This window comes from Lepisosteus platostomus, chromosome 6 (genome assembly GCF_059453375.1).
Source record: "Lepisosteus platostomus isolate fLepPlt1 chromosome 6, fLepPlt1.hap1, whole genome shotgun sequence".
In the NCBI taxonomy this organism is placed as follows: Eukaryota; Metazoa; Chordata; class Actinopteri; order Semionotiformes; family Lepisosteidae; genus Lepisosteus; species Lepisosteus platostomus.
The window spans coordinates 24,959,381-24,980,938 of NC_142616.1; the positions used below are offsets into that span (position 1 = coordinate 24,959,381).

Sequence of the window (21,558 nt, forward strand, 5' to 3'; positions counted from 1 at the left end):
ATGTGCCTATGCGTGTTCGCTTTACATTTTCATAGGTTCCAAGCACAAGAGAGATTATTTAACTGCCACACTTGCCAGGATGAAAACATCTACATACATATAAAGGGGGAGGAGGTCTGGCAGACAAACGTCCTGAAAGCAAAAAGGGCATATTTTAATAGATTTATTTCAATAAAATAAACTAATCTTTAGCATCTATTTATTTTATAACTGATAACCGATAAAACATTTTTATAGGCTGATTTATGGATACCGGTTATTTTAAATAACATCTGCAAAGTTGTGTCATTTTTATGCAAGGTAAAAGCAGCACCATTTTCCTACTGTTAAGTCTGAAATCTCTTTAATGCTGCCATATCAGCCTTGTATGTAAGTGACTGTTTAATGGCTGAAAAGCATTTAAAGTGCCGAATGGAAGCCTGAACGACTTGCTTCATGCCAGTTGCACATCTTCTCATTCTGGCAAGTGTGCCATTGCAATAACCCCCTTTTTATGATGGCTGCATGTTTGCCCGGCATCCATTAATCATGTCCCATCTCACAGCTGTGCTGATACCACTGTAGGAGAAGCAGCAGTTCAGATTGATATTAGATTATGTCCCTCTCTCCCCCCTGCTACCTCATAAATCATTTGTGAAAAGTGCAATTAGCAGCTACTTGTACACATTAATTATCCATGTGAAATGCAGGTACCTTAGACACCTGATTCAGCTCTCTATCTCTGGCTCAGCCCTAAAATGGACCCTGCAGAGCTTATAGCAGTCACACAGAGGGTGGCAATGTCCATGGAGGCCAGCACCCACTGATCTATCGATCTATAAATCAATCTGTAATTCCTTCCATCAATTCATCCACCTGTCATAAGATGAATTCCTTTGCTTTCGTAGTCTCCTTAACCAGTACACACAAAATATTAGCCGTATGTTACATAATGAATTTAGAACTGAGAAGAAAAAAACGTGGTCAAGTCCTACTGCAGCGTAGTGTGTGGACTATGTGGGAAGTCTAAAATCTGTGACAGTATGAAGCTGGTCCTTCCAATGTAACTTAATCCAGCCAGTGGTGTAGAACAGTAGCCATTACTCTTAAGGCGCTACAGTCCAAAGGCAGAGCCTCCCTAGATCAGAAGGTGATATTTGCAGCATTCATCAAACTCATCCTGCCTGGGCCACACGAGAATTCACAAGCTGTGAATGAGAAATGAAGTTTGGGAGACAGCAGGGAACGTATGCTTGTGTGTGCCACCTAAAAATGACAGATTATTTGTGAAACAGAATATGTTAGACATCTAGACCATGTACACATGTGCATTTAGTCTGGATATGTAAATTCAGCAGCAAAAATACGTTTTTTTTTCAATCTGCGACATTATTAAGACAAGATGTAGCAATTAAGATACAGAGCAGTGTACTGTTAAGCAGTGCTTGGTGTATTTGTTTTTTAGGAGATCTTGGGTATAAAGTGAAAGTTGTGAAATTCATTTAGGTGGCAGATAAAGCCTGAGGCTGAAATTTCACACTACATTTCATCTCAGGTCAATTAAGCATAATGATTTGCTGGTTTGACGGGTCAGCAGTAAAATCAAAGCCTATATAGGTTCAAGGGCTCATTGCATTATGAAGCTGCAGTTTATCAGAAAGAATTGACCTTGAAGTTTAGTAATAGAAGCAATGGAAGCACTGAGCAATGACATATGGAAAACGTCAGTGGTAATCAAAACCCATTTGACAGAAATTTAAGTATTTACCTTTCATAACAATATAAAGCGGAAAATATTCATCATTAGACAAAAACTTAACCTGGGCTATCTTTGTGACCTGCCTTATAGAGTTGTCTAAAATGTAATTGTGATTTGATTTACAAGTTGTCAAATACCATCCTGGATAACACCTGCTGACATTACAGGCCATCAATAAGGGTACAGGTTAAAGGTCATTTAATTTTATTTTTTTTACTTCAGATTTGCTTTCATTGCAAGGTCATAGTTTTTCTTCTTTTTATATTGTGATCACTATGTTTTGTGCTACCACAAACCATCTACCATCATTTTGAATGCTGAAATCATGATCAATTCACAATTTACCTCTTAATCCCCAGGATATTTGTTTTATTTATTTCAAATTAGAATGAGCAAATTTAACAAATTTTAAAATTAGGAACTCAAGGAACATGATAAACAATGGTAAACATTATTTAAGGTGCACTTTGAATCTTTTTTGCTATTAACTGTGTGAGGGTTTGCTACAGCAGTAATCAATAATCCCCAAAACACGACACACACACCATTTACAGATGTGGACTGTCATAAGACATATATCCAAGGAGAGCTGTGGAGTGCTTATATATATTTCAACAAGGTCACATTTTATTTAGAACTTTGGTATATTACTACTTAACACCTGTGACAGCTAAAATATTAAACAAGTTCTGTTCCTTTTTTTCCAAAGGTGTTGTGTCCTAAAAGCATTCTGGGAAGATGACTAAGGAGCACTGTTGACAGAAAAGTTCATCACTAGCGCTAGGAGTGCCCCTGTGCATAAATCCTGCTGCTACTGAAGAGACATCACACAGATAAAGTTAAAATAAAAAGATACTGAAAAAAAATCAATCGCACTTGAGGAGACACAGCAGAGACCCACGCACACAAGCTGCTTCAGCCCCCTGCCCGCCAAGCCTTGTAAGGCCTGCAAAGATTCCCAAACACTACTGCAGAGCAGCAGAGGAAAATTTAATCTTCCCAAATACTCATCAGAGCACTCCATCCTGGCAGTCTGACAGCCTCACTTATAATTAATTATACAATTTCGATGGGAATATCGACTAAACAAACCTATAAATCATAGGAAAAGTCAATAGGCATGGACACATTCAATCATGTCCCAACCAATGATTACTCCTCTCAAAATACAATAATTATTTTCGAGAGCTGGCTTGAATTAAATTTCTGTCAGGCCGGTACAAGTCTAGTAGTTGATGAAGGATGCAATGGATTTTTTTTTTGAATTGGGTGTAGGGGACATTTATCCTTTTCGAAAGGTAGTTTGTTTTATAAGGATCACAACACTTTGTGTTTAACTAGACCATGACGATTAGATTATCTCTGATGGCTCATTATATCATTTATCTTTCCGTGTGTAGTCGATCTGGAAGAGCACCTACGTCTCCCTCCTTCTAAAACAGGCATGTGTATGGATGAAAACAGACACAGCTCTTTAAATGTAACTATCTGAGATTGAAGAAAAAATGAAGCTAGTAATCTGTAATCAAAAAACCATGGGCAGATCATAAATTGCCTGACACTGGGATGTACGTTTATTAATAGAAATGACCTTGTTTCAGTTATGACATTGTATGTAGACCTTAAAGCATAGTTAACTTCTATTAATTGGTAATAAACTGATCTCTATTAAAATGTAAGTACTAGTGTTTATCTTATCTGATAATTTATCATTCACCATTTTAGACACTATTAGAAAAGTATTTGACCTTTTCAGGAACTCAAACAAGTAAAGACCGGAAACAACCAGGATATGAACAATCAGATCTTTATCGTTATGGTCACAATGGCAGCCACTGTAGACATTATCTTTTTATCTTTCAATTTATTGATTTTTTTTCTAGCTTTAATTCTTCCCTGGGGCTTGTGGCTAACCTTCTCTTAGTCTTCTGCAAGAAGACAGACATTACTTTAAATTAAGACAAATTCTCAAAATGTTTTGAGCTCTGGGCACCTTATAAAACCTGTGTTCACAATTTTAAATACACTGAAAATTCACAGAGAAGTCACCTTAAACTATCCAATCATGTATGCACTGTTACATTATACATTAGATAGATAAACTGTATTAATATTATATAAAACCTTACCAGTGTTCCATTGTTTTCTCGGAAAACATCTTGGTTAATATAATCAAAAAGCTTCTTTTCAAGTTGAAGCACAACCTAAAAAATGAAAGTGGCACATAATTCAGAAAACAAACTGTACAGATTTATAACACTGATTATACAGTATATATATCAAAGATTATATACAAATTTAAATGCATTTTTGTGCATACTCACAAATGTTTTTTTGTGTGGAGACCAATGTGTAAAGTGCTCATGTACATAATCCAAAATGAAATTTACAGAAAAATACATTAATGAAACAATCTCAAATTCCAGATCTGTGATACTGCACTGTTTGAAAGTTTTCATCTAAATCCTGGTCTCAATCAAGACCCACTTATTGCAGTTTCTCTTTCATTTTTTCTGTTTCAGAAACTCTTTCGCGGTTGTATGTTTCCATAGTTAACAAATAGTTACCTGATCACTAAGACAAGAATTATAGGTAGACATTTTTGCACCATAATCTAACATATACATTTTTGGTTACTTGTGGGAAAACAATATAAAAAGATGGAATTTGTTCATGGGTGGCATGTTTTACATTAGACTTTAAATATACAAAGAAATTACAGTTTGAAACAATGAGTAGTCTCTATAGAAAATCTCTACCATTACTTTTATCAGTTAAAAACTTGGAAGTACCTTTCGGTCATTATCCAGCTCTCGGAATATTAACTTGTCTACCTCATTGGTGTCGGCTGCCCGAATGGTCTGCATCGTCGCTGAAGAACAAAGACTCTGAAGGAAAAGGAAAGTTACTAAATACCTGCAACAGCATTAATCTGGTAACTCATCACAAAATTAGTTGTTGCAAACCTCTCTGCAATGTCTGAGGCTATTGCTTTCAGGTTGGACACAACTGACTTTAAAACCCAAAATATAAAGTCAGGGACAGAGGTTATCCAGAATGAAACTTGGGTACCAGTAAGAAAAAATGAAATTGAAACAGAATCACATATAAAAATAAACAAAGATTAATAAAAATAACTAAATAAAGTCAGTTCATACATATTTTTAAAAATACAAATAGGCTTTGAGTCACAATTATACTTTGTCAAATTTGAAAGAACATAGGTGTCTTAAGAGAAGGAGATGATTTGATTGGATGGACTTAAAACAACAGGGTATAACCTCATAATCAAATTAATCTTAGTCTGTCCAGGTAGTGAGACCAGTTGTTCTTTTTGAATCAGTTTTTGAAATGAGCCCTAGTTCATCAAAAAGCAGTAGATTGAGGTTCAACTATGATTTCCAGTTCACACCACCTGAATTTGAAAATCAAAAATTGTGACTACACATTTTAATCATTCAAATGAAGCCGAAAAACAGCTTTTCTGCAATGCATCGTGACCTCTAGAGCTAAGGTATGGTTAAATTTCCTTTTGTAGCCTTTTTTAACAATTAGTTAAACATTTTACCATCTGTGTTTGAAGACACTTTAGAATGAGATAATCCACCACAACGGTTCCCATACCACACTGCTGTGACACTGGGTGCTTTAAATTCAAAGCACAGATTAGTTAATCAGGTCAAGCCAATATAAGAAAAAAAAGGTCTTTAGACTAAAATGTCACAAATCAGTCCTGGTTGCCTGAAATGGCACACCAGATTAGAACAAACACCCGAACAAACTTAAAGCGGAACAACCCTCCGAGTCTCTAAAGCTGGTTTCTAAAGCCCTAACAAATCGCTCCATCTTTCACTCATTTAAACTTTCCAAACGAAGGGTCAATATGGTCCCCTGGCATCCAAATGCTAATGCGCTTAAGTGCGCTTAAGCAGCTTTCTGCAATGAATGGGCCAAAGAAGGGCTAAAAAGGGCAAGTCAGAGTTACTTTCACTGTCAAAAAGTCATTGTAGCCACCCCGGTTGAGACAACAATTCAGGAAATTCATTATATTTTTTATTATTAAAAAAAGCAAGGAATGGGTTTACAGATTTGCTATCTGCTAAATTCAGGATTTCGATCCAGAATATAAATTAAGTATGCTACAAAAAGGACATGGCCTTCAAATCTGCCTCGAAAAAAAAGAAAAGGAAAAAAGTTATCGTATTCAAATTAGCCTTTCGAGATGCTGACTTTTACAAGCTTTTGGCTTACTTATTCTTTTCAGAATCCCCTCCTGTCAGCTTCACAAATCCAAAAACCAGCCAACCAGAAATCTCTCGGTATTTCAGCTCAGGCTTCTCCACCAATACTTATTTAAATAAAATACTATAGATTTAGGGTAAAAATAGTTTCCCCATTCATGTTAAAATTGATTCTATAATCCAGTGAATGAACCCTATGCCAAGTGTTTATCAATTATTGGACGCCACAGTCAAAGTTACTTGTCAGTAGTGATGGACATTCCCCACCCATGTCTATATGCATGACCACTACTCTGCACACAGTGGCATGAAGTAATGCTTTGGATTTAGAATTAATCAGCTGATTTAGATTCTTTTCTGTTTATCCAAAGCTTCTGACCTTTTAAAAGTTTGTGCAATTGGTGTTTTTCTGTCATTTAGTTTTTAACTAAGAGAACCACACAATTAATTCCATTATTTCTATATTTTTAAATAAAATGTATACAGAGGTTGCAGTTGAATCATGCACAGCTGTTAAGAGTCTTCAAGAAATTCATTTGTAAATGAAAGTTTAACTTGTTCACGGAACACGTGATATGACTTCAGTTTTCCGAAAGAGCTTGCCTTATATTTAAGTTCATGTCCCTGAAAACAGAATGATTGAAGTCCTACTAAAGTTCACTCTGATATGAATTGAATATGGTTTGAAGTCTCATAAGACCATGACAATGACGGATTACATCATCATTAAAAGAAATAGTCTGTTTTGTGATTGAGATCACAATTTAAAATCCCTGAAAGGAATGGAAGCTGCAATGTAATAGACTTCCACAAGGTAGAGATCGCAAATGTAAGTGAACAGAAAGATGACAAATGTAGGTGAAACAATAATAACAGAATCTCTCTGACAGGTGTGGTGAAGGACTATATTAACTGCAGATGTCATTCACGAAAATACAGCAAGTTGCATGAGTCAGCATAAGAATGTAACTTATTTAGTTGTATGAGCTATACAGTGAGTACAGGGAGTACTGCACTGCTTCCCAATCTCCAGCTGAGAGAGTACAGTCTCAGGGACAACACAGAGCATTGTGCAGAGAATACAATTATGGAGGTCCACAAAAGAAACACTGAAGATGCTGAATTTCATTCTCTGTTCTTAATAGGCTACATTTATTACAAAGTATATGAAAACGGAAAGACAAATAGTATAGTAATATGAAGTGTATCCTCAGTGCTAAATATTCCAGGTGTTCAGTATAAGTAAGCTAGAAGGCAGAAGATCACCTAGAAAACATTTCCCTAATTGCTGAAAATGAAACAGTAATAGATATAGTTGACTGCTGATTTCAATAAAAAACAAGTCTTCTCTTTCACTGTCCAAACAGCATGCCAATCAAAGCATGAAAGAACATAATCTAAATTACATCTAAACATGTTCTTATTTCCAAAATGATATTAACATAACTGATTTATCAGGAACTAGTGTTTCATTTAAAACTCGAGGATAAGAAAAAGGCCAGATTAGAAAGACAGGCAGGAAACAGAAATTTAAAACTATGACCTTTTACTCCTTGGTGTCCTTGGCTGTAATAGACGTACAAAACAACTTGGAGTTGGACATTTCCGTTCTGTACTGTTTAGAGAAGAAGAAAGTTCCTAGATTAATCTTAATACCAATCAGATTAGCAGTTCCTCAAGTATGGCTAAAAATGTGTGTCCTAATCACAAAAGGGGTATCTCTATTATATCTTGATCTTGGGGATAATCTCATCCTCAACCCGACTAGGAAATAGACTAGGAAACCTTTCTTTTCCCCTATTGCAACCCGCTGTCTCAAGGAACATCCTCTTCTGTTTTCTTTAAAAGAAAAGGGTTAAACAAAATCCACGTCAGATCAAGGGGCACCAACAGTAAATGGGAAACTCTAATATTGCCTCAGATCTAGTGCAACGGACACTGAGAAGTAGCCCAGCAGGAGTCTTCTAAACTGCACATAAACAGCATAGTCTTATATCCCAAACAGGATTGCATGTGTCATTAGCAGGTTTCTTGACTCACCTGAAGATGAATACACATCACCATACACTACAACCCTCACACAATGTTTAAATGATGTAAGAATTCTCAAACACCCTAAAGACTTCACTACAGTGTGACTTTTACACTTTCTATATTCACCAATATTCATTTTCTAGGTACTTCCATAATAAATCAGAGTTGGATGACAATATTTTATCTATACTGAGTGAGTTACAATTGTATTCTTTTTTGTGTTTTATTTAAATACCTTTAATTGTGGGCATGTGATATTCATGTATTCATGATAGACCCAAATCTATTAGGTCTATTATTTCAAATGTTTCTTTTGCATATTTTAAAATCTTTTTCATTTTGTATTTTGTATCCCACCAGAGCAAAAGCTACATTTTAGACACTATGTGACTGCACTCATGTATAATATAGATTCACAAAGACAGCAGGATACCAATGCATACAGAACACAAAAGCTAAGATAATCAAAGTACAGTAGTCTGAAGAATAATTTCTCTATGAGCGCAATAAATAGAGAGCATTGCCCTTTGTATAGCTGAGTAATAGCATTGTCTTAATGTACAATTATGTTTTACTATGAGAGACTGCCAACGTTCCCAATTAGTGCCAACCATGGTAGCTTTTTTTTGTGATTGAGACATCTGTCTGCAGGAAAATGGGTGAGTGAACCAAAACACATTTCACTTTGCCTCCCTAACAACCATTAAATGGGAATGACATTAAATCACTATTGACCTGCACTGGATTCGATCCAAAAAACCTACAGTTTGTGTGAAAAGCTGCCTTTTCTGTTGCTAATTAATCCTGTTAAACTAAATATATTAATCAGGCACACAGAATGGGTGAAATATCAGGATTCTGAATGTATCTAAGAATTGGACATGCAATCAGATGCCAACCTTACACACTGGTTTATATACAGTAGAATCAGCTGATTAGGTGATTTAATATTTGCATGATCCTTTTCTTGCTGAAAGCCCGATCCAGCCATTTAATAGAGTGATTCAGGACTACAGAAACACAGTGTAACTCACAGGTACAGAATCTGACAACTTAAGAAGTATGTTATTGGAGGTCTTGATACCAATTATGAAACTGAACTGTGCTAAGTATGTTAATATAATCTAATTTATCTTATGTATAATATCTGGGAAACTGCTTTAAAACAATTCCCCTCAGTCTTATCAATGCCATTCTTTCTGTGATATCTTCAGGTGCCACTAAACCAATTTGTCACCAACCGGATAATGGACAGGCCACAAATCAGCAAGCTACAGAGAAGACCTGACAAGAGAGCTCAGTGTCACCACAGGAAAACATTTGTGTGCTCCCTGTCGAAGAGAGTTACCCCCTTTTTTAACTCATCTGCTGCCCCATTCTCCAGGGCCCTGGAGAACAAATTGCCCTCCTTTGCATCCTTTTCAGAGGCAGTGCAGCGCGCAAAGAATTGGTACTGAGCAGAAACACAAGGAACAGGGCCATAAAAATTCATCACTTTGGCCTCCTGACCTCACACTGCTGGGGTTCCAGACACACACCCGTCTCAGAATGAAGCACAGTCCTGGAGAGAGCAAATGAGCAGCTAGACTCGGCAAAAATTACTGACACACATACATACAGAAAAAAGGAAAAGCCCACCAGATGCTTCATTGTCTCTCACTTATTCTTTCTAAAGAAGTGTTTTCACATAAAAAGAAGGGCTCCACTACGTAGCATATTGGGTGGAATAAGTGGAGTTATTGTTTCAGGGCAGCTCTGTCACATTACTGACTTTAGTACAAAGAAGGGCTAATGAAAGATTTAATCCTCACCCCCCCACCACTCCTTTAAGTCAGCAGCTTAAAACCAATCATGACAGATGTCCACAAGACTGTTTAACATGCAAGATTCTTTAAACGTTCTCAAAGTAATAAAATGCTTATTTATTTCCTAGACATTGCCGATAAATTTAAGTTAAAAGATATTCTAATGGCACTGAACACATGCTCATTTCCAGACCAGAGCTTAATTGTGCCAAGAAGTCTGCATCTCCGTTTCTCAAATTAATGCCTATATTGAAAAGACATAACCAGTCAGAATCACTACAGAACTGGAACACTATGGTTACACTTCAGTATCTGCATATTTTGACAGTACTTCATCTAGATGTACCTATATTTAAAGATGAAGCCAGGAATTACTCATATGACATCAAAAAAGATTAGTTAATTGTCTTAAATGGATAGGTTCACTTCAACCAATTTATGAAATTCTTAGTCCAAGGTAAGAATAATGTTTAAAAAGCAATTTACATTAGCCAACACCTTCTTAACAGGCTATTGATTAATCTATGAGAAGATAAGCTCTGGGGCAATAAACTATTACAGTTCCTTACAATTCCGATCAATGAGATCACTGCAGACCAAATAATTGTACCTTACTCCTAATATTAACAGATGTAAAATATTTTACTTCATACACATCTTCAACCTGCTTGCACCCTATTCTACCAGGACAGAATCCACCATGACCCTTAACAGGAATAAGCTTCTATTTGATAACAAATGAAGAATTAGGTGGGTATATGTTCAAATGATCAGTTATATCTACAATGACTAGCAAACCATTTTTTGTGAAAATAATAACTGGGGATGTTTCTAGTATGAGAATTTTTTTTTCTCAGTTCAGTATAAGACTTCAACTGATTTAGCCTTAATTTAAAAACCACTAAATTGCTGTGCAATAATTTTATTAACATTATCAGCATTTGTACAAACCTGCAAGTCAAATTCTGCAATGTAGTTGAAGCAAAGAATGATGACTGGCTGTTTTTTTGCCTTGTGCTTGCTTACACCCTTTCATTTAAAAACCTGTTTGTCATTCAGCATGAAAATGTACCTTGATTTTATGTGACAAAAATAAAAGTACAGGACTAGATCTCACATCCAAAGACTAAACTGCGCTAAGCAACCATCTTGTGGGTGGGCTTTGTGATACATTTTACCAATTTTTCATGCCCATCCCTCTAAATGTGACCCTACTCCGAAGCCTTTATACCCCTGACAACTTCACGCAGAAAAACATGCAGCTCCTCTGATAGCATGAAATCAGGAACAAAAGCCCCTGTGGAAGAGAAGGGGGTAGTGAGGCACGGTACAGCCAGAGACCCGCCTGGCTGCAGCCAGAAACAGATGTTAGTTAAACCCTAACTTTGAGCAAGCTGAAAGGAAAGCCTTGTAGAAGAAATGGGCCTGAAACACATTGTTTTCAGGCATTTTAAAACAAAAAGAAAACTAAAAAAAGCATGGGGCAATATGGCTGTCACAGATAAATTACAATACAAAGAGTGATATGGAGGCCATGAATGGTCAATGTGCCACTTTAGAGAGCTCTTAAATATTATCTGATGTTCTGTTTTCAGAGTTACCAGGGTGCTATTTAAACTGGTCCTTATAGGAGGTTTATATTTCTAATGAATGCATGAAGGAGAGCTAGATGCTACACCTGTTAGGTCACCTTGTCTAGGTTTGTACATTTTAAAAGAAATTTTACATTCTGTATCTTTGGATCAACATGGCTCTGAAGTTGGATATGTTAAAATGTTGCATGAAGAAATGTGAACTATAGTACAAAAGAGTTAAATTAACATTGATATATGCATAAATTACATCTTAGACTGCCAGATGTAACTGAATTTTCTTGGGATATGGTGACTTTTGTGTTATGTGTATAATTCTGCTAACAACAAATTTCTGTTTCAGTTCTTTGAAATAGCAAGAGTAAAATATTTATTGCACATTTTGTAAATTTGTGTACAATGGTGTGATATTCCTGGGCTGAATTGGTCCCATAAAGACTGTGTTTATAGGAGGTAATTAAAAATAGAGGTGACGTCGCTGACCCTTTAAGAGCTAGCTGATAAATAAGTCAGAGAGAAAAAGGCAAATGTATTGTTACATAACTGTATAAAACAGCAATGACTGTCCCAGGAGCCACTTGGCACATATCAGAGGCCCTGAAAAAACTATTATTGTTCACTTGCAAAGCACCAGACTGCATTAGTCAAAAAATAGACTGACATCATACAAACAAGTACTATTGAGAAGCACAAAGACCTACTTGTCTCTCAGAGTTTATGGTACATTTCATTGCACTAAATAAAAAAGGCACTATTATTAAGAGTTGTTTTCTATCAATTTTCCTTGAGATGTGATAGAAAAATCTCCCACCAGAACATTCTACTATGACTAAATGTGATAAAACCAGCAATTTCGAAATAATAATGCCTACAGTCTATGAGTTTGTACTAACAAACATGCTAGACACCAATTAAAGACATTCAGAAGAAACTATGGGACAGTACAATGTTTGGATAAAATTATATTTCTTAATTTAGTAATAGTTTATATATAAAACATAAACAATTATTATATAATTTTAAATGATACCATATTACAGGTGAAACGTTTGTGATTTTCTACAACTTATACAGCCTATACAAATACAATGCTGTCTGAATAAAACCTAGTGATTTATCTCATTGAGGGATTTTGTCCTTCATTTTAAAAAGATAAAACTGCATGAGAAAAACAACATGAAATCTCTGAAGACGGAAACATGATGAAGTCAGCCTCAGCTGATTGGAGGTAAAGAAATATCAATATGAAGCAAGTTTCAGAAGAAAGGTTTCAATCAATCCATCAAAAGTTAAAAATAAGCTGAAACAATTTAAGTAAAACAATACAAATAATGCCATTAAATTATTCTGGTAGTCTATGTGTAAATGTTTATATTAAAGAGGAAATTAATAGAATATTAATGGGAATATATATATTAAAAAACTAACTTGTCCTGTATAATTTTAAATAACTATTGGATTTTCTTTGGGGTATGATAATACCACTAAAATGCATTCTGTGTTTCCAGTGTTTTTATATTAAACTGTTTTTATATAAAAGCTTTAAATATATATTTTAAAATATAAATTACTATTACTATATATATCAAACCTTTGACTGTTTCTTCTCCCCAAATAAAAGCACTTAAAATCTATTAATTCTAAAATAATCTTGTACTTTTCACATCTCAGACACCAAGTGCTTTGCCTTATCAGTGTCTGAAGTATAGTTTACAGATGATCCTGACCACTAACCATACAGCCTGTTTTCCTTGCATTTTATGAATGTGGTTAAAAACATCCTATGCCCATTGTTGAAATATTAATAAACTAGGATCTAGTAAATGTGCAAAGTCAAAGTGTCTTTAAAAGGCAGACATTATACAATAAACACAGAAAATGTGAAACAGAGCTTGTAATCAAGACAAAGCAAAAGAGAGATGGAAAGAAACCAAAAGCTTCCCCGAGTCTGGAAGAGTGAAAACTCATTTTTCAAATAGTGCCAAAGACAAACGTGTAAATGTCAGTGATCAGATTTGGCCCCTTTGTAATACAAGGCCTGTTTTATTGCCCTCTGTAAGCCTGTACCAGAGCGTAGTTTGGCCAGTTTTCTAGGATTGCATTTCCAGGAGAATTTGGCATCTTCATCCGATTTAACAGAAGACTTCTCATTAAGAATAGAGATCTTTACCATACTGGGGAGTACCAACCGCAAAATAATATTTTCTTTCTGTGTGAGCATCTTTACTGAAGAGTGGGGAAGATGGAGCATATGTTTGCCTTCTTGGAACACAGTGTACACGTAGGACTGCCTTCTTATTGCAAAGAACTGTCCGCTTTCTTGATGTGAAAATCTTGGAATGAAAAACTGCTGAATTGACCAAGTCAGATGAAAAGGAACTTGTCTTTAAAAAATGGAACCCTAGCAACAAGACACAGCTGGAGGCAGAAACAAGTCACAGAGACGCCTAGGGCTGAAACAGAGCAGTACTCCGCATGTCCATCAGTCACAGTTGGTGTCACCTCAGTGATGAATGGCAGGTGTGGCAGCGCGGACCGCGATGTGCAGCGCTGACCGTGCCTGGCACTGCCGTCACCCTGTGTCACGCCATCACCATCTGAGCTCGTACAGCTGCCAGTTACCACTGTCCTAGACCCAAGCACAGTAACAAAAGAAAAGCTGGGGCCAAGTTCAAACACACGATTATTAATTACACAAACACCGCAGAGGCCTCTCTCATAAAAGAGAGCTGAATAATTGTTCTTAATTTGTGACTGTTTTAATTACAGAGCTGAGATCCTGACAAATCTGATCAAAGTGCCATCTCTTGCATTCCGCCCTCTGAGCAGTACATTCTCTCTCTAGTCCTTTTCTTTTGTATTAATTTACATCTCAAGCAAAGCAGGGAGCTTCTGCCCACTGGGAACAGTATCCCCTTTGAGCACTGTGTCATCTTTCCAATAATGAGGCTTATAAGGCCACTTGTGCTGTTACAGTTGGATATTTCCTGCGTCTGCTGATTAAAACTGGTTTTATGACCACATGGTAACACATCTCCCGTGAGTCTGAAATGTGCCACCTCCACAGTCTGTGGACAAAACAACCAGAAGCCCACTCCCAGTCTGTAGAATGATAGAACCGAAAACAATTGCATTACTTAATTTACTGTTTCAATGACGATATGGCTCATTGGCCCCTCGTTGTTTTGAAGATGGATTTAATTAACCTCCAATGAATCTTTGCCCAGAAGGCTGGCAACAGCGCTGTTGGAATTGTTGGTGTCACAAATCCAAGCAAAGTGAGAGGTAATCAGTGATACCCTGATGGTTAAACAGATAGGTCCTAAAATTAATTAGCTTGACTAATGTACTGTATACATAATTACACAACAATGTTTTGATTTATATTGGTAGGACAAAATGCTAAGCAAGGTTAGGATAAAGAGGAAGACATTTTATTGCAGGACAATCATTTAACTACACTGCATTTTCAAATCAAGGTGGGATTCCTTCACACTAAAATGTCTTGTTGTTGTGCATCACCTTGCATGCTGTAAAGCATCTTGCTGCTGAAAAATGAAATATTTATTACCCTCCTTGTCATTAAGGACCATTTACAACATTCATTTTGTGCGAAGCCCGTAAACAGTCACACCTTTAATTTCATGGTGCTCAAGTAAAGAAAGCAAGAGACAAAGGAAAGATTGATGCATACCCATAGGATTACTGACTGTCACAATCAAGACAGCCAACAGCATTTGTTAACATGGGAGTAAAATAAGATGCATCACCAAACATCACTGTTTAATGAAGCCCTAAAATGTTTTTTAAATTTTTTAAAAGGAGCTCTAATTACCAATGATAGCAAGTTCTAAAGCACACTAAAGCAAGACAAGTGATAACTGTGCATAATGAAATGTGCCTGATAGTAATGAAAAAACTCAAATTAAAACAGGCGCAAGTCAAGTCATGGGTAAAGTAGATCATGTCAGCAATTAACCCCACACATTGGCCTCTATCAATCCCTAAATTGCAAGATATTTCTGGACACAATTTTCCAGAAATATAATTTACATTCTATTAAGTTTTATTACAAAGATTTTAAATATACTTAGCTTTGAGCCTGAGTACTCTCACACTGTTTAAAACATAGCATACTGAAGCTAAAGGCAGTTAAAGCAGGATTGTTGAGGTGGAAAAAAGTGCTCCCTGCTTTTGATAGATATCAAGTGATCTGAAAAAGGGGATTCTGCTTTAGCCAGGGCTGGATATAAACCACCCAAAGAGATGATGAGTGAGTGTTCTTAAATAACTGTTCAACCTTTTAATATTTATTATTCAACCCATATTTAAACTGTCAGGAACACATAAAAAAGTTATTCACGCCACAATGGCAATAAGGCGAACGTGAAGGATATATAAATTCTCCAAGAACTAAGCAGGGCATAGAATTAGAAACCACTGATAAGAATTAAAGCTCGCCATTTGTATACAGTAATAATACATATTCATTCAAGTAGGACATGTACTGGCCAATCAGAATGTTTGTGCCTTTATGAATCTCCTGTTTCCGCGGGAAGAGGGGACCACCTCCAGTGAGATCAGTGACACCATTAGTATCCACGTGGCTGTGTCTTTTGTCCCCCTTTGAAAAGCCCCTTGAATAAGGGTCAAAAGAAGCCAATTCCTTATGTCTGCTAAAATTAATTGTACTCCCTTCTCTTGGGCTGGTTATAGCCTTTGGTTACTGACCTCCCTGTAGAAGTATGTGAAGAATCCCGCACCTGTCCAGCTCTGGACAATGCCACGATGGGCTGCAGCACATTTAAAGAACATCGAAATGACAGTCTTCTCTGGGACTTTGTCGCATAGTGGTAATGGTCACAGATGCTTGGGAAAAGAACCACTAGACAATATAGCAGTTGCTGTATTGCTGTAACAGTTCTAAATGTATTGCTGTAAAAGTTCTGAATGCTTTAATTAGCTGTCTGGGGAGACAGTCAATTCTGCATAGCATTTGAAGAAAAGACTTTAGATAAGATCTACTTAAATCTTTGTCTCATTTCATTGTATGACTTTTGGAAAGTTTAAAAACTGTGACCTTGCAGCTGCTTAGAAAGTTTTCGAATTTCTTTGTTAAAAAAATGCTATGAAAATAGGTTGAACAATTAAGTATGCACATTTAAAAGAACATCTCAAATCTGTTCATATCAAACAGAAAACATTATTTGATTCTGATATTAATATTAACTCATGGTTAAAAAAAACTTTCCTTATTTCCTTCCACAGAAATGAAAAGAACACAAAAGCATCAATTCCCACACCAGTGTACAGCAACATATTAGATATTCTTAATTAATACCCTTCAGAAAACTTGTGAAAAGTTTGTACAACCTTTAATCCTCCTGGCTAGGGAATTTCATGGACCATAGCCTGCACTTCCTGCTACAATTTCTGTAGCTCTGTTGGACTAAAGCCCCCTGTAGGGACGATCCTCCCTCATGCCAAGAAAATCAATCAGGAACATCTGCCTGAACAACTGGAGGGGAAAGGGCACCTCCGCATGTTAAAAGAACAAAATGGCAGCTAGAGTCAGACACCAAGATGTAGGTAGCCTTACACATTTATGGAAAAGGGGTCATGACCCTCTACATTTAAACACTTTTTTCTATGTGGAAAAGACACTGATAACATCTTGCTCTGTTTACCCACCACAGTGCTGGGATAATGAGAAAAGAATGCTGAAGAGCACATCTCCTTTCTAAACTATAACACTGGGATTTTGACTTTTGAACTTGAGGGTCTTCAAATTAAAGCACATTTTAGCATTTGTCGATAGATCTGAAACTGTCTTCCTAGTTACTTCCTAGTAACTGAAGAAAATAAATTACAGTTTAAGCACGTATGATGTTGCTGAGGAGTGTTCATTTCCAAGCATTCCTTCAGAAGATCTACTGTAAGTGTAAAACGCACAAGGTGCAAATTAGGCTAAAACAGTCTGGACTGGCAGTGATGTTTAAAGTTTAAATATTGTATATATGGTTAATATTATTTATTTAACAAAAATCTAAATCACGAGTACTCTCCTTTTTCTCTGTAAAATCTACACATAATTAACTGACACACAAATGCAATCTAATGAAAGCTGTCCCAACCACACAAAAGCTGTCCTAATAAGTCTTTGAAAATGGATCCTTAATACTCTTCAGTCCCATTGGCATAGAGACCTGCCCCATGCTGTGTGCTGGGGACTGTATCCTTTTCCAGCATCCTTTCTCTTATTCATCTATCTGATGCACAATCAGAAACAGCCAGTCCTCAAGAACCCAAGGAGAACCCTTTACAGTGTGCCTACAGCTTGATTGAAGATCTTTCACCATATTGTTTTTGAGCAGTTTTGTTCCAGCAATAAAAAAGTGATTCATTTAGGCTGTCACCCTAAATTTCTTTTTCAAAAGAACTTTAAGACCGAAAAGAATTCAAAAGACATGTCAAGAAGAAACTGATACTGTAGTAAAATTAAAACTCATTAAGTACTAGTCCAATTATAAAGTCATTTTTTTTTTGTCTACACTGAATAGAAATAAAAAATGTGCTTATTTTGCAGGTGTTAAACTAAAATGGCACATAACTGTTTAACCCTGAAATATGTGCCATTTTACTCTGAAACACTCCATGCTGTAGGAATATGTGATATATAATTCAATTTTTAAGTGCAGCTTATACCTATATGCTTACACCTTATATATAAGATATCTCATGTATATCTACTGTATCTACTGGTATGTAATAATGTATCTATAATCCAGTCCTGAGACACCTGTCCTATCAATACTGCAATGTCAAATTGGGTAGCAAATCTGTTTTCATTCCTTTAGATACATTCTTTATTACCTTTTAACAAAGGCAAAGCGGACAGCACGAAATACCACTTTGCTTTCTTGTGTTTTAAAATTTAAAATGGCACCAGCTCCTGTTTATAACTTCATCCGAAGCCATTGAAAGCAAATAAGCATCTGCATTCTAGACAGAGGACCCATAACAATGCACTTAGAGGGCAAACACAGCTGGGATGACCATGGTGAAGGGAATAATGACCTTTAAATCTGCATGACCTGTGCAACTACAAAGGCAGGGCCAACTATAAGTATCATTACCACAGCCTGTGGCCGGTTTGGATAAACTGCTAAAGCTAACAAAGCCTCAAATGATTGCTTCCTTGTACTTTAAAACTATTGAAGGAAAACTGAAGATGACCAAGTGACGAGAAAGGATGCTGCTCCAGGATTAGTGCATTGTGTGTCTCACCCGCATAAGCCACCTGCTGGCCTGATGGTCATGTACAGAGGCTAAACTTAAAAGAGGATAAACAGACATTAAACACCTTCAGATAGAAAAGACCCATTTGAGCATATTCTGGTTAAACACAGCACTGACATAAGTTTAACATCAGACATAAAAACAATCTCTTCTTTCCATCAAGAATAGTAAAAAACAAACTATTTCATAAATGTATCTGTGACAAGTACTGTTAATCATTTCTCTGCGTGACTGCAGTGGGGTGGCATTTAAATTTAAAATTTAAAATGACTGTAATGTTTGAGTCCCCATCTTAACAAAAACCGAACTCAAATCTAGAGCGTGCTGAAACTATTTACACGATACTGATGTATAGTGACACCAAATTCCAGTAAAAAATGACGATAATCTAGACTCTTCAAAGTTTAACATTTAGTATATATATATATTTGATAAAATAAGAAACAGAAAAGTGAATGAGTTTCAATCAATTGTCTACCCATCTAAATTTCAAATTTACCCACCTCTACAACTAGCTTTGAATCCAGCCTGAAGTTAAAATCTCCAAAGATGAAGTGTGGCACCTTTTCATACCTTTGGTCTGTAATTCTGCAAAGAAAAAAGAGGCAGGTTAACTAAAAAAAAATCACATCACATTTTGACAAAGCATCTTTTATAATTAAATTAATAAACCTAAAGGGAAATAAAAAGTAAACATTATCATTTGTCATGGTAAAATGAATGCGCATTTTCTGTAGTGCACAGTGCCACCTGGTGGCAACTCTAAACCTAATTGAAGGTTTTGGTCATCTAGAAGCTTTCGATACTCAAACTTCAATGCTAATTAAAAAATATTTTTATGAACAGTATAAATCTTACCTCAGATAATAAGTTTGGGCAAATACAGTTTTCAGCTAAGTGAAACAAAAAGTCATATTCTAGAATTTTAGAGGAAAATATTTATATCAAAGCCTTGGTCAAAAAACAGTAATTGGCACTTCATGACAGCCTTTTGGAAGGGACACAAGACAAGACAGACCCATAGTGGTAAATAGAAATAATGGCAGAAAGAAAAAAACTGTTTAAATCAGATGCTGTTGGTCTTATTGTTATAAAGGAAATGTAGTTAGATGTTGAGCAGTGGTCTTCATCAATATGTTAGAGCAAAAAAAAGGACATTCGGGATCTATAGAGCAAGGATTCCATTTTCATAGTTACTGTGGAGGCAAGGACACCAAAGACAACAGCAGCCAGCATTTATATATTTAAAATGCAACTAAGCAGCCTATAATTAACTTCTTTACCTAATCAGTTGCCTAAAGGGGCCCTTAAAAGTATAAAGATAAGAAATTAAATAAAAGGACTTGCTTAATTAATGATGGGGGATGCCTGCCTAGCTAATCAGCAGAATAAATCTAAGCAGACATTACCCTGATAACAATATATTTATGATGCTATAAAAGACACTGAGTGTTGGTCTCTTTCCTGCCCTTGGGTTATAAAACATTTGAGGCAAATCTTAGAGGAATTAGAAGCAGGTGTAACTAAATACTCAGTTTATATATGGATGTTTGTGCAATTAGTCACTTCTGCACAAAGTCATAGTATTTTTAACCCTCTCTGCAAATGATCTGAAACACATGCCCAATGCAAAAGGCACATTATTAGAAATGATTCATGGAGAGAGCAGTACAACCCAACACTGTTTCTTGTTTGCTTCTGCTGCTTTCTGCTCTCTATTTTCTGTGTATAAAACACATACTCATTGATTCATTTTACACAAATATTGGCCAACACCAGCAGAACTCTATATGCTGAAAAAAATCAATCTGTTAGAAAAGTAAACTTTTTTCTTCTGCCAAACCAATACCAACTGGTGTAAATTCCTGCAACTACTTTTCTTGCTCATAACACATGCACTGCCAAAGGTTCAACAAAATTACTGCTGCCTATTTCTCAAGCAGGTACAATAAATAAAATATTTTTTAAAAAGTTTGGCACATACATGAAACCATGTATCCCCAAGAAAATGAACATTTTACTGCCTAGAATCAGCTTAACAGAAAACGGATCCTATGAAGAGCTTCAGCTAGCTTCATTCTATTCTGGCCGATAAAGTCAGGCTGAGCAAAAGAAAGGCAGCAAGCTAGTGTGGGCCTAGTGGTACCAATGAGGGGATCAGTTGACATGTGGCACACTGAAACAGCCAAAGATTTCCCAGCTCACATTGTAAAGAGATCTAACTGCTTTATTCCCTTAATAGCCATGTCTAATGTGATAGCCTCAGTGGTTTTGTCCAGAGTCAAGGTATCAGCTGCAGGTCAGAAGGTAACATTCTGTTTACACGATTATTTCCTAAAGCACTTATCTTGCCCTGCGGTGTGAAAGTTGACTTTGCTCCCCTTTGTGAGGCCTGAAGAATTGGTAAATTAGCCACACTGAGCTGGAACTCAATGGAGTGAGGTGGGAGGTCTGAGGAGCCCCCACAGAGGTGCCCAGCAGGACATCTTATTAGCCGCGTCATCACAGTTCATTCAGTCAAACTGTAACAGTGTCACCAACATTCCCACACAAAGACAAAGTTCTTTACACAGTCTATAAACATGCTTCCCCTGGCCAATTCATCGTGCCTTGACACTCCTGAAAAGGGTTTTTCAAAACACCAGCTCTCATTGAGAGGGAGCTTCACGTCAGGCTTCCTGGGAACAGACAAAGCAGGGGTCAGCGAATAATTTATAACACAGCAGAGACCTGCTCCCAGGTTCCCACTAAGCAGAGCCATAGTCCATTGGAAACAGAACTGCCTTAAATCCAGCTCTGGAGAATGGGATGTGTTTCTTGAGCTTTCTGTTCCTACAGTTCTTGAGTTC

General features: G+C 36.5%; 1 protein-coding gene across 2 annotated transcripts in view; it reads right to left on the bottom strand.

Moving 5' to 3' along the window:
* inpp5a (inositol polyphosphate-5-phosphatase A) overlaps nt 1-21,558 on the bottom strand; it is a 145,729-nt gene that overhangs the window by 14,619 nt on the left and 109,552 nt on the right. For both annotated transcript variants that reach the window (XM_088635021.1, XM_088635022.1), the window contains exons 9-11: nt 19,213-19,297; nt 4,531-4,626; nt 3,868-3,942 (exon numbers count right to left, since the gene is read on the bottom strand). In XM_088635021.1, coding sequence (XP_088491147.1) covers nt 3,868-3,942; nt 4,531-4,626; nt 19,213-19,297 — 256 coding nt within the window. The remainder of the gene's footprint in view (nt 1-3,867; nt 3,943-4,530; nt 4,627-19,212; nt 19,298-21,558) is intronic.